Source organism: Garra rufa, chromosome 15 (assembly GCF_049309525.1).
Source record: "Garra rufa chromosome 15, GarRuf1.0, whole genome shotgun sequence".
Taxonomy (NCBI): Eukaryota; Metazoa; Chordata; class Actinopteri; order Cypriniformes; family Cyprinidae; genus Garra; species Garra rufa.
Genome location: NC_133375.1, coordinates 45,124,215 through 45,141,116, shown reverse-complemented (window position 1 = coordinate 45,141,116; position 16,902 = coordinate 45,124,215). Strand labels below are relative to the sequence as shown.

At 34.0% G+C, this 16,902-nt stretch overlaps 2 protein-coding genes and 1 long non-coding RNA gene across 3 annotated transcripts in view; 2 read left to right on the top strand and 1 right to left on the bottom strand.

Annotated features, from left to right (window-relative positions):
• The first annotated feature begins 4,028 nt into the window (after positions 1–4,028).
• LOC141287104 (protein-lysine 6-oxidase) lies at positions 4,029–13,756 on the top strand. The gene is made up of 6 exons (XM_073819235.1): positions 4,029–4,283; positions 4,365–4,473; positions 9,491–9,622; positions 13,179–13,335; positions 13,465–13,560; positions 13,637–13,756. The coding sequence occupies exons 1-6, from the start codon at positions 4,136–4,138 to the stop codon at positions 13,754–13,756; spliced, it is 762 nt and encodes a 253-aa protein (XP_073675336.1). The 5' UTR covers positions 4,029–4,135.
• Positions 6,837–9,615, bottom strand: LOC141287105 (uncharacterized). The gene is made up of 5 exons (XR_012339405.1): positions 9,046–9,615; positions 8,342–8,408; positions 8,211–8,257; positions 7,743–7,841; positions 6,837–7,029 (listed from the first exon to the last, which is right to left on the bottom strand). It is a non-coding gene; the product is annotated as an uncharacterized lncRNA (long non-coding RNA).
• A 93-nt stretch (positions 13,757–13,849) lies between the features above and the next one.
• Positions 13,850–16,902, top strand: part of LOC141287783 (dmX-like protein 1) — a 54,678-nt gene continuing 51,625 nt past the window's right edge. Inside the window, 1 exon segment of the mRNA XM_073819909.1 lies at positions 13,850–13,939. Within this exon segment, the coding sequence (XP_073676010.1) occupies positions 13,850–13,939 (90 nt within the window).

Genomic DNA, 16,902 nt, shown 5'->3' with positions numbered 1-16,902 from the left:
TTAGCAAACCCACTTTGAAGTTCCAATCTAAATCAAATGATTCACGATCCATGCTCTGAAGTCCTGATCTGAATCAAATGATTTGCGAACCCACTTTGAAGTTCCAATCTGAATCAAATGATTTACGATCCGAAGTACCCATCTGAATCAAATGTATCGCAAACCCGCTCCAAAGTTTCAATATGAATAAAATCGTTAGTGAACCCACTTTGAAGTTCCAATCTGAATCAAATGATTCATGCTCCAAAGTCCCAATCTGAATCAAATGATTCGCTAACCAGCTCCAAAGTTTCAATCTATATCAAATATATTAAAATATTTGCAGCGATTATTGCATTGTTGCACTGATTTAATGAAACTGATTATTGAAATGAATTGCTTACATTTCTTAGACTAGTCTTACACGAGCTCTGAGGCCACATGTGGCGTGAGACAAGCTTTTTATTTGTGTTTAATGAGCAGAGGTCATCCTCACATGACCTCTTCACACCCATAAAGATGTCCAACACACAGATGGACGCACGTTCACTGAGTAGCTTCTAGCTCTGAATCACTCAGACTTTCACTGCTGCTGCTGTTTGTTGTTGAGGACAGAAGAAACTGTTACCACAAGAACATCAGACTCAAATCCAGCAGCCAAAACCAGAATTCCACAAATTCATTTAAGACACTGAGAAGGTGACAAACAAATATCCCACTATGCTTCTAAAATACCACAGTTGTAGGATTTTACAACTACAATTTTACTACTGCTACTGAGTTTTTCTTCTTTTATTAAAAACAGAAGCTTAACAGCAGCCACTTTATATATCAAATCATCCATTCAATGACTGATTTAGGATATATTGAATATTTTAAAGAAATCTTAATTTGTAAATGCAGCACAATAAGGCAATTTTATTATTGTTTAACTAATATTTGTTAAAATAAATGATACAAATGATGTCAACATAAAGACCCTCTTTTGTTTCTAAATACAGATTTTCTACTTGGCTGCATCAGCAACATTTAACAAATTATTTGATTTATGAAAAAGATCGTTTACCAAAAAATCTACAAAAAAAAGGATATTTTAAAGAAGGATGCTAACTAACTATACTTTATTTAGCTATGGTAGCACATACAATTCATAAAGATAGCTTTTTAGCATATTCATCAGACAATAAGTACACAATTTTGATTAAGTAAATCCAACAACATTACAGCAGCAGTTTTAAAAATGTTTTCTTTGAATTGTTAGACTGACACTATAGCAAAATACAACTTAATTTGTGTTTCCTGATAGACAAATTTCATCTACAAAAATATGGCTCTAAATTTCTAGTTTTCTTTATTCAAAATTGATTTAGACAAGCATATGGAAACTATCCAAAGCTCTGTTCAACCTAAAAAAATGTTCATCCTGAACCAATTGATTTGCGAACGGACTTCGAAGTTCTGATTTGAATCAAATGATTCGCGAACCCGTTTCGAAGTTCCAATTTGAATCAAATGATTCGCGAACCTGTTTCGAAGTTCCGATTTGAATCAAATGATTCGCGAACCCGTTTTGAAGTTCTGATTTGAATCAAATGATTTGCGAATCCGTTTCGAAGTTATGATTTGAATCAAATGATTCGCGAACCCGTTTCGAAGTTCTGATTTGAATCAAATGATTCGCAAACCCGTTTCGAAGTTCTGATTTGAATCAAATGATTCGCGAACCCGTTTCGAAGTTCTGATTTGAATCAAATGATTCGCGAATCCGTTCCGAAGTTCTGATTTGAATCAAATGATTTGCGAACCCGTTTCGAAGTTCTGATTTGAATCAAATGATTCGCGAATCCGTTCCGAAGCTCTGATTTGAATCAAATGATTCGCGAACCCGTTTCGAAGTTCTGATTTGAATCAAATGATTCGCGAATCCGTTCCGAAGCTCTGATTTGAATCAAATGATTCGTGAACCCGTTTCGAAGTTCTGATTTGAATCAAATGATTCGCGAACCCGTTTCGAAGTTCTGATTTGAATCAAATGATTCGCGAACCCGTTTCGAAGTTCTGATTTGAATCAAATGATTCGCGAATCCGTTCCGAAGCTCTGATTTGAATCAAATGATTCGTGAACCCGTTTCGAAGTTCTGATTTGAATCAAATGATTCGCGAACCCGTTTCGAAGTTCTGATTTGAATCAAATGATTCGCGAACCCGTTTCGAAGTTCTGATTTGAATCAAATGATTCGCGAATCCGTTCCGAAGCTCTGATTTGAATCAAATGATTCGTGAACCCGTTTCGAAGTTCTGATTTGAATCAAATGATTCGCGAACCCGTTTCGAAGTTCTGATTTGAATCAAATGATTCGCGAACCCGTTTCGAAGTTCTGATTTGAATCAAATGATTCGCGAATCCGTTCCGAAGTTCTGATTTGAATCAAATGATTCGCGAACCCGTTTCGAAGCTCTGATTTGAATCAAATGATTCGCGAACCCATTTCGAAGTTCCGATTTGAATCAAATGATTCGCGAATCCCTTCCGAAGTTCCGATTTGAATCAAATGATTTGCGAAGCCGTTTCGAAGTTCTGATTTGAATCAAATGATTCGCGAATCCGTTACGAAGTTCTGATTTGAATCAAATGATTCGCGAATCCGTTCCGAAGTTCAGATTTGAATCAAATGATTCGCGAGCCCGTTTCGAAGTTCCGATCTGAATCAAATGATTCGCGAACCCCCTCCGAGGTTTCGATCTAAACCAAATGATTTGCGAACCTGCTCTGAAGTTTCGATTTGAATCAAATGATTTGCGAACCTGTTTCGAGGTTTTGATCTAAATCAAATGATTCGCGAACCCCCTCCGAGGTTTTGATCTGAATCAAATGATTCACGAACCTGCTCTGAAGTTTCGATTTGAATCAAATGATTCGCGAACCCGTTTCGAAGTTCAGATCTAAATCAAATGATTCGCGAACCCGCTCTGAATTCACGAGTTTGAATCAATTGTAGCGATTCCAGCGTAAATGACTCACTCAATTGATTCGGTTTGTCTCTTCCTCTTGTCACGTCTTCAGCCTTGTTTACACGACACTGTCAGTACTACTACTGGCTTAGCTGCTATTTTTAAGAGATTAACAGAAATAAGCGAAAGAATTATGATTTTTACAAATAAAATATCCATATTTCCATTCCAAAGACAACATCCAACACAAATCTATGAGCATATCCAGGTGAGGTAAGCGGTTTACTGCTAACTAGTGAAACACTCCATTAATACGACCAGCTGCAGCTGAAAATACACGTTAGATGGAAACATTGTGCATGATGGAGATATTTTGAATAGGTTGGTTGAGCACTGCACTTCAGCTGCTGACAGTTCAATAGCACTAAGTGTTTAGTTTGTGTTCTCTTTTTACATGGACTGTCAGTCTGTATAGACAAATGCAACCAGATACAACAATTTCTCAAACATTTATTACAACATATACTGATAAATTTAAACATTGCCTTAATGAATTGAAAAAAAAAAGAGACATTTCTCAAAATATCTTGTTTTATGTTCCATCGAATAAAGGCACTTGGAAGACCATGTGATTAAATAAATATTCTTGGGTGAACGAACTCTTTAATATTATTAAAAAATTGTCTAATGCATTGGAACTCTATAGAATGTGTTTACTGAGGTTTTAAGCGGTGTCACTTGTGTAACTCTGAAACTGATCCAGAAACTGTAAAACTCGTGCACGTGCAGCAGCTTCAGCAGCTCCTCCTCATCTGATCTTCATCTTCATCTTGATCTTCAGCAGACTCTCAAACATCCCGCGGGACGTCCTGCTGCTACTGAGCTCGCGGCGCGTTTTCTCGCCGGTTTTGCGCGGATGATGGCGCGGTTCGGTGTCGTTCTGCTGTTTCTGTGTGTTTCTGCTTGCGTTCTGACTGTTTTCTCTCAGCTTCACGCGGGATCGAGAGCGGTGGCCGCGCGCGTGCAACAGGCAGGTGCGCAGCGCGCGCGGACGCGATGGACGAATAACGGGCGCGTTTTTCACCTGGTGAGCCCCGGGTCTCAGTACGTGCCTCCGGGACGGAGAGAGGAGAACCGGGCAGCACCCGCGCCGGTGGCAGTGATCACAGACCGGCAGAACGCGAGCGCGAACTCTGATGACAGGATGGTGTCCGATGACCCCTACGATCCCTACAAATCAATCAGGAACAATCCCTATAATCCATACTACAACTACTACGACTCGTACTACAGACCCAGACAAAGGAGCACGCAGAGGCATAACGGGTACGGAACCAGATACTTCCAGAACGGTGAGAAGAGAGTGCGTTTGGGAGATATGAAGTCTCTGTGATGATTATTATGAATGATGATTATCTCTTGAATGCGCACAGGTCTCCCGGATCTGGTGGTCGATCCCTACATGATCCAGGTGTCCACGTATGTCCAGAGAGTGCCAATGTACAACCTCAGGTGTGCTGCTGAGGAGAACTGCCTGGCCAGGTGCTGAGACTAATAATGTGTTAAGAATGTTTCTTCTTGGTTATGGTGAATGTTACATTCCATTCTATCATTTTCAAAGTGATTTGAGAATGTTACATTTGAAGGTTACATTGTTTTTTGTTGTTGAAAAAACATTTCTTTCTTGGTTACATTTGATCACTTTGAAACCATTATGTAAACAACATTTCTGAATGTTATTTGTTAAATTTTCACGACAGCCAGTTTTTTAATGTAGCTACTAAAAACGTACTGTTTTTTCTTGGTTATGTGAACGTTAGAATCTATAATTTTGACAATGTTATCTAAATTTGTCTCTGGACCACAAAACCAGTTATAAGAGTCCATTTTTTGAAACTGAGATTTATAAATCTGAAATCTGAATTAATAAGCTTTCCATTGATGTCTGGTTTGTTAGGATAGGACAATATTTGGCCTGAGATACAACTATTTGAAAATCTGCAATCTGAGGGTGAAAAAATATTGAGAATTATTTAAAGTTGTGAAATGAAATTCTTAGCCATGCATATTACTAGTCAAAAATTAAGTTTTGATATATTTACGGTAGGAAATTTACAAAATATCTTAATGGAACATCATCTTTACTTAATATCCTAGTGATTTTGGGCATAAAAGAATCAATAATTTTGAATAATTTAGAATTTTGGCTATTTCTATAAATACACCTGTTCTATTATGAGTGGTTGGGTCACAAATGTTCTCCCATTGTCTAAAACACCCATTTTTACATAAACAACATTTTTTTCCCTCAGTTTCTTCTCGGTTATGGTGAATGATAAGAGTAACATTCCATACTATCATTTTTAAAATGTTTTAAGAATGTTACATTTGAACGTTACATTGTTTTTTTTACATCTAAAGAATGTTTATTATTGGTAACATTTTATCATTTTGAAACCATTATGAAAACAGTATTTCTGAATGTTTTTTACATTTTCGGAATGAACAGTTTTTCAATGTATTAATAATGTATTAATAATTGTACTCTAGACAGCAATTTCTACATTTAAAGAACATTTTTTCTTGGTTATGCAAACGTTACAGAAACATTCCACTGTGTCATTTTGAAAGTGTTATAAGAACGTTACATCTGAATGTCCTCTCAATGTTTAAAACACCCATTTTTTTCATAGATAAAGAACTTATTCTTAAAAACTTAACATTTTATCCTATCTTTGAGAAATGTTCTATTGTTATTACTTAATGTTATTGAACATACTTCTGAGAACATACAAATAGCATGAGTATGTTTGGAGAACAATGTTCTAAGAATTTTTGCTTAACATTAAGAGAACACATGGGTCTAGAGCACAAAACCAAACAGCCAAAAATACACTGTATGGGTCAAAATTATCTTTTTTTTTTATGCCAAAAATCATTCGGATATTAAGTAAAATTAACAAATGTATCAAAACTTAATTTTTGATTAGTAATATGCATTGCTAAGAACTTCATTTGGACAACTTTAAAGGCGATTTTCTCAATATTTAGATTGTTTGCATCCTCAGATTGCAGATTGTCAAATAGTTGTATCTCAAATATTGTCCTATCCTAACAAACCATACTTCAAAGCTTATTTATTTAGCTTTCAGATGATGTATAAATCTCAGTTTTGTGGACCAGGGTCACATGTATTAAAATTAACGTTCCATAAACATTATTTTAAGAATGTTTTGTCCTAACATTTACATAACCTTCTAAACACTAGTGAACGTTACAGGAGTGCTGTCTGTTAGCTGTGATGTTGAAAATGTGAAATAGATGCAGCAAGAGTTTCACAGCTTGAGGTTGCAGGAGAACAGGTCTTTAACGAACCTAAAACACCGCCTTGAAGAGCCTATAATCAAACATAGAGAGCTTTTGTAATCTACACTCAAAAAAATAAATTGTTCAATGAACATGATTTAATCGTAGCACCCAAAACGCATCTAAACCAATCTAATAAACTTGAAAAGGTTTGAATATGTTATATGAATGTGATTTAAACTTGTAGATTTAACATTGTTTTAACATGTCAGTGTAGCTTCTTTTCAACTAATTGAATCAAAATGTTTGAATCATGTTAGTCAAATATGTCAGTAAAAGCACTTCAATTCAACAAAATTCTGCCTTGTTACATCTACTAGTTAATGTCTTGTTCATGTATAGTTTTGGTACTTTAATTAATACACATCTTGTTGTTTCAATTAGATTTGTTTTAGGTGAAAGAACTAAGAACCAAAACATTACATCTACAGAATAACCACATAAAACATGCAAACAATTAAACATTTTTATTTTTTTATTCAGTTTAAACATACACATACAAATAAGTTTAAACTGCTTTCTGCACTTTAAGTCTCCAATCCATTTGAGTGTTTGTAAAACAGGATTCAAACAGCATATCAGTCCAAATAACAGCACAAGCATGACCTCCACACCTTCAGTTAGGACACCAATGTCCTGTGGGTCATTGTTAGGAAGCGTTCCCTCCTTCAGTATGACATACACTCCCGCCACAGTTTGCTCCATGGTACATTTTGACTCGATGTCTGAATCCTGTGGGGCGAAACACATAAAAGATCACAAACAAAAATTATTATTACAAGAATTGCTTATACACTTATTGGCCACTTTATTATGTACACCTGTAAAGTAAACTTAAATCCAATACAGGAGCTCTGATGTGAATCAGAGGTTATAATTTCTCAGTTTTAAGTTAAAAATTGTCAGAAAAGTGATAATTCTTCTGTTTATTATTGAGGTCACAGTGGGTGCTGGTGTGTTATTGCAGTGCATTTTTATATATATATATATATATATATATATATATATATATATATATAAAAAGTTATAATTTATCTGGCATCCATATTTAAAATTAACGAGGCTGCTAAAACATTATAACCACCATAGAATATAAAGCACTCCAATAAAAAAAAGCACGCAAGTATAGTTTTCTGATGCTGTTTAATTTATTTCTTATTATTATTTCAGATCAATTCATATATTTAGTAGGGCTTTACACAAAGTTTTGTAAATTAGGCCCCAAGAGAGCTCAACCATTATGAATAAAAAAATTATTAGTTTAGTACATCAACCAATTCACATAAGAACTTTGTCTAAGTGTACCAGTAGTTTCCTATTAATGAACAATTTGTCCAGGTCAATTTTAAGTTAAGTGTTCTCTCATGTCACATTTTTGTTGTAGCAAACAAGGATAAACATGACCCAAGTACAGAATGGCTTTTGAAATTTTCTCATCAACTCACCAAATATGCCTTGACTGGTTTTTCAAGGGTCTTCATTCAAGTAGATGCACAGAGACTTGATGACACAGGCTTCTCTGGTACGGAATGTACAGTGTCATCCTGTAGGGTGGAGACAAGATTAAATCAACTTCAGCGGTGGGACAGCTTAAGAGTACTGAACGTGTTACTGTCTGTGTAGAATGTAACAGGTGAACTCTATACACATGGGTTTTAAGTCCTGCCCATGTCTTCAATGTGCATGCATCAATTAAATATATAGTAGTCAACAAAAAAGTTAATTAAAAGTTGTCCTTAGGTCAAAAACCCACCCTTAACACCAAACCTGTCCCTTACCTTACCCATATCCCACCTTAATACAGTTTTATTAAAAAGGTTTTAATCCACTTCAAATGTTGACTACTGTACACAAACATAAAGACTGCCACTTCCAAAGCAATGTTTAGTTTATAATGCTTAAGTAATTTGTACCTGCAACTCTCCTTTGCAACACTTTCTGCACTGCCACATACACGTCACTGAAAGAGAAAGAAAAGTTCAGTATTCAAGGATAGTTAGTTATACATTACTGTATGTGAGTGTTTTAAAAAAAAACTACTTACCATGTAAAGGTGAGGTTCACACCAGAAGAGGATGGGGACAGCTATGCGATGTATATATTTTTTTCTGCTGTGAAAAACAAAACAAACAAAGTGTATAAGTTATATACTATATTTCCCAAATAAAACCATGCATATCTATTCAATCACTTTAACTTTAACTGCAATTTGTTAGGACATTTAATATGGTCGACTGCATTATAGATTTTACTTGACAATGTTTGCAAACTGTATTCAATAAGCTGGGTAGCAATATGTAACATTTCGGAACTCAAGAAAAACAAACAAAAAAGCTCTATAAACGTTAGCTAGACTAAAAAGAGCGATGAGAAGTGCATACTGATTCAACATACAACAAGTTACGTAAAAGTAAAGCGTATAAATAGCATTACATTAACTTACAAACAGAAAAACGAGTGCATGGTGTGTTCGACTGTGCAGTCTTTCCTCTCCCAATGTTGGGGTAGACTTCAGGTTTAACGTAGGTTATGTAGTTAATAGTTATTAGTTAATAGGCGTGGTTAGCATTGAATTGTGACAGAAATGCACAAATTGTAGCGGATATATTAACGTTAGGGTGAAACTTGTATCGACAAAGACAACGGAATTTACATAAGCCTACTTTGAAACATCGCTACAGTGTGTAATTCCTTATTATCCCATGTTACTAAGTGCAAACTGGAACATTATATCAATAAAGTACTTACCCTCAATATCAAGGATGAAGAACGTTTAAACGCAGCAGTTCAAACCGCTGGCGCTTCCAGCCGTCTGTACCCACGTGATTCCGTCGCAGCGGCAGCACTGCGCATGCGCAGTGACTCATCAGAGAGAGTTGTTGATATGAAGCGACTCGGGCTCATTGAATCAACAAGTGCTGATCTAATTCATTTGATTATTTCTTAATTTAGTTACAACTAACAAGAATCAATCATTTAACAGAAGTAAACTCGTTATAATCGTATTAATCAGACATATTTGTATTTTGCAAATCAAACAAGTGGCTAGTTGACTTTTTTGAGTGTACTAAGAGCCACAGAGTCACGTTTGCAGAGCCAGAACTTTCCTGATAGAATGTTTCTCTGCTGAAGAACCTGTTTTTCAAAGTGTCAGACTTTAAAAATAAGTGAAATGTCCTGCTGCATTCCTCAGTTCTGCTGCAAATGCACAAGATTACGACACCAGGGTCCTGCTGAGGTTCCCGCAGCGCGTGAAGAATCAAGGAACCGCAGACTTTCTGCCTAGCAGACCAAGATATGCCTGGGAATGGCACAGCTGTCACAAGTGAGGAGAAATACACATACTGTATATGTCACTGCATTTGACAGAATAACTGCTCAACTGTTCTTAGAGCTGCACTACTGAAGGAAATGCATGCTTTATTCATTAAAGATGCATTTGATTGATCAAAAGTGAAAGTAAAGACATGTTGCAAAAACATTCTATTCACACGTGAATCCTTAAAATTAAAACACGTGTTCAACATTGATAATAATGTTTCTTGAGCAGCAAATCAGTATATTAGAATGATTTCTGAAGGATCATGTGACACTGAAGACTGGAGAAATGATGCTGAACATTCAGCTGTGCATCACAGACATAAATTACAGTTTAACAGATATTCACATAGAAAACTGCTGTTTCAAATTACACAAATATTACACAATTGCATTTTTGATCAAAGAAATGCAGCCTTGGTGAGCTGAAGAGATTTCTTTCAGAAAGAGTAATAAACCAAAATTTTGAATGGCGAAAGCATTGCTGACTTTAAAGGAAATTGCAAGATGTTATAAATACCAAATATTAGGGTTGCATTGGAACAGTTGTGTGCTGCAGTGTTGGGAAAAGTTACTTTTAAAAGTAATGCATTTCAATATTGCGTTACTCCCTAAAAAGTAACTAATTACGTTAGTTACTTTTTATCGAAAGTAATGTGTTATGTTACTTTTGCGTTACTTTTTTTTAAGTCTGGGTACTGTTTAAGCTTGCTTGTTTGTTTGTGATATAAAAAGTTATATTTTTGGCAAATGTAAAAGGTCAGCATCAAAGACATTGGTTAATAAAATGGGATTAAATACATAAAGAATATTTGTGTTATTTAACATATTTAATTATTGCAGGTTTGCATCATATTCTGAGTTGCACTTCACTGTTTTTATTCACTTTGAGGAATGCTGAATCTGTTTTTTTAGTGAGTGAGATGAATTAATGCATGTTCACATTTATTCTAGAACTAAAGTAACATCTTACTCACAATTTCTCTTAACATGGGGACAGGAGAGCTTTTAATCAATAAATGGGGGGAAAGTAACTGCCGTTACTTATTGAAAAAAGTAACTCTTTACTTGTAAATTTAAAAATAATGCGTTACATTACTAGTTACTTAAAAAAGTAATCTGATTACATATCTCGCGTTACTATAATCAGTGTTGAGGAAAGTTACTTTTAAAAGTAATGCATTACAATGTTGCTTTACTCACTAAAAAGTAACTAATTACGTTAGTTACTTTTTGTGGAAAGTAATGTGTTACATTACTTTTGCATTACTTTTTAAATGTGGGCAGGGCTGGCATTACTTATTTGAAAAAGTAAATCCGATATTTTCTTGTATTTACACAAATTTAAAAAAAGCAACACCAGTTACTTTTTGTTTCCTTTATGTATTTAATCCATTTTATTGATTTTTCTGCTGACCTTTGTTGATCCAATTCCAACATACTAATAAGCAAAACTTACTTTTTTTTTTACATTTGTGCTTTTTTTTCCTATTGCTGAAGAGTGTTTAATTTCTTTTTCCTACAGTTCCACTGTACAGACATTTTCTAAAAATTTAACTTTTTATATGAAAAACAAACAAGCAAGCCCTGTCCAGATTAAAAAAGGAACGTGAAAGTAATGCAAAAGTAATGTAATGCATTACTTTCCGTAAAAGTAACTGAGTAGCGTAATTGGTTGCTGTTTTAGAGAGTAACGCAACATTGTAATGCATTGCCTTCCCTAAAAGTAACTAAATAATGTAATTAGTTACTTTTTTGAGAGTTATGCAACATTGTAATGCATTACCTTCCATAAAAGTAACCAAGTAGCGTAGTTACTTTTTTAGAGAGTAATGCAACATTGTAATGCATTACCTTCTGTAAAAGTACCTGAATAGCTTAATTAGTTGCTTTTTAGAGAGTAACGCAACATTGTAACCCATTACCTTCTGTAAAAGTCACCAGTAGCGTAATTAGTTACTTTTTTAGGGAGTAACGCAACATTGTAATGCATTGCCTTCCGTAAAAGTAACTAAGTAACGTAATTAGTTGCTTTTTTGAGAGTAACGCAACATTGTAATGCATTTCCTTCCATAAAAGTAACTAAGTAATGTAATTAGTTGCTTTTTTGAGAGTAACGCAACATTGTAATGCATTGCCTTCCGTAAAAGTAACTAAGTAATGTAATTAGTTGCTTTTTTGAGAGTAACGCAACATTGTAATGCATTTCCTTCCGTAAAAGTAACTAAGTAACGTAATTAGTTGCTTTTTTGAGAGTAACGCAACATTGTAATGCATTTCCTTCCGTAAAAGTAACTAAGTAACGTAATTAGTTACTTTTTTGAGAGTTATGCAACATTGTAACGCATTGCCTTCCATAAAGTAACCAAGTAGCGTAGTTACTTTTTTTTAGAGAGTAATGCAACATAGTAATGCATTACCTTCTGTAAAAAAAGTACCTGAATAGCTTAATTAGTTGCTTTTTAGAGAGTAACGCAACATTGTAACCCATTACCTTCTGTAAAAGTCACCAGTAGCGCAATTAGTTACTTTTTTAGGGAGTAACGCAACATTGTAATGCATTGCCTTCCGTAAAAGTAACTAAGTAACGTAATTAGTTACTTTTTTGAGAGTTATGCAACATTGTAACGCATTGCCTTCCATAAAAGTAACTAAGTAACGTAATTAGTTGCTTTTTTGAGAGTAACGCAACATTGTAATGCATTTCCTTCCATAAAAGTAACTAAGTAATGTAATTAGTTACTTTTTTGAGAGTTATGCAACATTGTAATGCATTTCCTTCCATAAAAGTAACTAAGTAACGTAATTAGTTACTTTTTTGAGAGTTATGCAACATTGTAACGCATTGCCTTCCATAAAAGTAACCAAGTAGCGTAGTTACTTTTTTGAGAGTAACGCAACATTGTATGCATTACCTTCTGTAACTCTCAAAAAAGTAACTAATTACGTTACTTAGTTACTTTTAGGGAAGGCAATGCGTTACAATGTTGCGTTACTCCCTAAAAAAGTAACTAATTACACTACTGGTGACTTTTACAGAAGGTAATGGGTTACAATGTTGCGTTACTCTCTAAAAAGCAACTAATTAAGCTATTCAGGTACTTTTACAGAAGGTAATGCATTACAATGTTGTATTACTCTCTAAAAAAGTAACTACGCTACTTGGTTACTTTTATGGAAGGTAATGCATTACAATGTTGCATAACTCTCAAAAAAGTAACTAATTACATTACTTAGTTACTTTTAGGGAAGGCAATGCGTTACAATGTTGCGTTACTCCCTAAAAAAGTAACTAATTACGCTACTGGTGACTTTTATGCAACATTGTAATGCATTACCTTCTGTAAAAGTACCTGAATAGCTTAATTATTTGCTTTTTAGAGAGTAACGCAACATTGTAACCCATTACCTTCTATAAAAGTCACCAGTAGCGTAATTAGTTACTTTTTTGAGAGTAACACAATATTATAATGCATTACATTCCCCAAAACTCCTGTTACTTGTAAAGTGTTATCCCCCAACACTGGTGTGCTGCTGATGTTTTGTTTGTTGTTTGTGTTCAGTCACTATCACAGCATGAATGAGTTCTGTCATTATGACCTGCTGGACTCCCGCACACAGCAGCGTGTCGCCGAGGGTCATAAAGCCAGTTTCTGTCTGGAGGACACGTCCTGCGACCCCGGATACTACCGCCGCTACGCCTGCACGTCCCACACGCAGGTGCGTAATTACTAAACAATACACACGACGACGAGCCAGAGCTTTACACAAACCCACATTTAACCGCTGGTCCTGCAGAAGCACAAATGACAGAGAGCGTGTGGCGTGTTGTGATTTTCTGCACCGCAGGGTTTGAGTCCCGGATGTTACGACACCTACAGCGCCGACATCGACTGTCAGTGGATCGATATCACGGACGTCCAGCCGGGACGCTACACTCTGAAGGTAGAAACCCTCTGAATAAGCTGCTGTTGGTTTGAGGATCTTCTCATGGGTTTGATTTGTTTGTGCTTTGTTTCAGATTACAGTGAACCCAGGCTTCCAGGTGTCAGAGTCGGACTTCAGCAATAATATCGTCCGCTGTGAAGTTCAATACACAGGGAACTACGCGCACGTGTCCGGCTGCAGCGTGTCAGCGTAAGTGATGTGCTTTCTTCATCCTACCTGAAAGAAACCAGCTTATGTGTCATGTCAGAAAGAAAATCTTTCAATTCTTCTGTTCACAGACACTAGGATGACAGAAAGCAGGAGCAGCGAACATGACCACGGCCTGCTGACTGATCATCATCAGAGCATCTGTGTTTACCGTGCAGAAACGAAGCCAGTCTGTGAAAATAATATCGCAGAATTATGACAGGAATCAATGCATCTACCCAGCTAACAAAGCAATGTTCTGAGGATGTTTCATAACATTCCCATTAAGTTATTATCTTGAAACATTCAAAACGTCCAGTTTTACTGGTTATGTGAACATTAGAAAAACATTGTGTCATTTTAAAAACATTGTGAAAATGTTGTTTCTGAATTTTTTCTAAACGTTCAAAAACGTTATGGGAGCATTCTCTGTTAGCTGGGTAATAGTTTCACAGCTAAGCCTTATGGTATTGTGTCATTTTTATTGAAGTCCGTTTCCACCACTGAATAAAAAATAAAAAAAAGGTTATTGCAACTCGTTATCTCACAATTCTGACTTTATTTCTCAGAATTGTGTGATATAAACTCACAATTGCAAGTTATAAAGTCAGAATTCTCAGTCAGTCTATCAGTCATTTTTTTTCTCCTCAGAACTGGACTTTATAATCTGCAACTGTGAGTTTAAAGCCCGCAATTCTGACTTTATAACTAGCAATTGTGTATTTATATTTAACAGTTCTGACAAAAAAAAGTCAGAATAGCAAGTTTATGAAGCAATTCTGAGAAAAAAAGTCAGAATTGTGAGATAAAATTGCAATTCTGACTTTATTTCTTGCAATTCTGACTTTAAAACTCACAATTTTGATTTTATTTCTCGCAAATGTGAGTTTAAAACCCGCAGTTGTGACTTTATAATTTGCAATTGTGCATTTATATTTAACATTTCTGGCAAAATAGTCAGAATTACGAGTTTATATCTCACATTTCTGAGAAAAAGTCTTTATATCACTCAATTCTGACTTTATTTCTCACAATTGTAAGTTTATATCCCACAATTCTGACTTTATAATTTGTAATTGTGCATTTATATCTCACAGTTCTGAGAAAAAAGTGAGAATCGGAAGTTTATATCTCACATTTCTGAGAAAAAGTCTTTATAGCCCACAATTCTGACTTTATAGTTTCCATTTGTGCATTTATATGTAACATTTCTGACAAAAAAGTCTGAATTGCAAGTTTATATGACGCAATTCTGAGAAAAAAAGTCAGAATTGTGAGATAAAAAATCGCAATTCTGACTTTATTCGCAGTTGTGCATTTATATTTAACAGTTCTGTCAAAAAAGTCAGAATTACGAGTTTATATCTCACAATTCTGAGAAAATGTCATACAGTTCTGACTTTAAAACTCACAATTTTGATTTTATTTCTCGCAAATGTGAGTTTAAAACCTGCAATTGTGTTTTTATATTTAACAGTTCTGACAAAAAAGTCAGAACTGCAAGCTTATGACGCAAGTCTGAGAAAAAAAAGTCAGAATTGTGAGATAAAAAGCTGCAATTCTGACTTTATTTCTCGCAAATATGAGTTTATATCCCGCAATTCTGACTTTATAACTTTCAATTGTGCGTTTATATCTCACATTTCTGAGAAAAAAAGTTGGAATTGCAAGTTTATATGATGCAATTCTGAGAAAAAATGTCAGAATTGTGAGATAAAATTGCAATTCTGACTTTATTTCTCACAAATATGAGTTTATATCCCGCAATTCTGACTTTATAACTTTCAATTGTGCGTTTATATCTCACATTTCTGAGAAAAAAAGTTGGAATTGCAAGTTTATATGATGCAATTCTGAGAAAAAATGTCAGAATTGTGAGATAAAAAGTCACAATTACCTTTATTATTTTTTATTCAGTGGCGGTAACGGGCTTCCATACATTTTGTCTTTATTAGTGTAAAATAATGATAAAACTCCATCCAGTTGTAGTCGCAGTGTTTTTATCTTGCTTACTTGCGTGTTTTCAGCCTAGTATCTAAGTTAATTGTAATATTTCTACAAATAGTTCAGTTTAGTTTCAATGATGTGTGCAAACAATCAAGAACATTTAATGAGAGGCTGAAAATGTGAACATGGTTTTTCAGGTTTATGTTTGATATTATCAATGTATTTTAAGACATATTTATATTTTCAGCCTCTTAAAGGTGCTATTGATATTATAAGTCACTTTAGCTTAGGAGGCACAAACTTAACTTGAATAAATGCAGATGAGAATATGTTTTCTTAACTTTCATATGTGTTTTTATTATTTGAAGAGGAATGTAAGAGATTCCAAGTGCTATGTGAATATGAACGTGTGTGTGTGTGTGCTTAGTGATGTATAGCCTAAGTGCACTGTTATTTGGTACTTTGATAAACAGTTGTTATCCAAACATTGGAAAAAAATTTACTTATTGACCTATTTGTATTCAGAAGTGAATTAATCTAACAAAACCTCCCAAAATGTCCTCTAATTTGTAAAAACATTTTTTTTTCACTTAAGGTAATCTAAAAATGTAATTAAATTAAAAAAATTAAAATAAAAAATAATAATTAAATAAAACATAATTACAATTAAATTACAAACAGTAAAAATGTAAAAATAAATGAATAAATAAATAAGTTAATATGTTAATATACCATAATTTGGGTGATCAAAAGTGAATTAATCTGACAAAACCTTCCAAAATGTCCTCTAAGTTGTTATGTATATATGCTTAAAGCTAATGTAAAAATATAACAAAATAAATCATTAATTAAATTAAAATTAATTTAATTGAATTAAAATTACCATATTTTGGGGACCTATTTCTATACAAAAGTGAATTAATCTGATAATACCTCTATACTAAAAGAATAATTAATTAAAAAAACATAATTAAAGTTAAATTATAAACAGTAAAAATGTAAAAAAAATAAATAAATTAAAAAAGTAAATGTTTAAAAAGAATTTAATTAAATTTTTTTACTTAAAATTAATCTAAGAATGTAATAAAAATTAAATTAATTAAAATAAAATTAAAGAAAGTTAAATTATGAACAGTTAAACATGTAAAAAAAAAATATATATATGTATATATGTATATATATATATATATATATATATATATATAT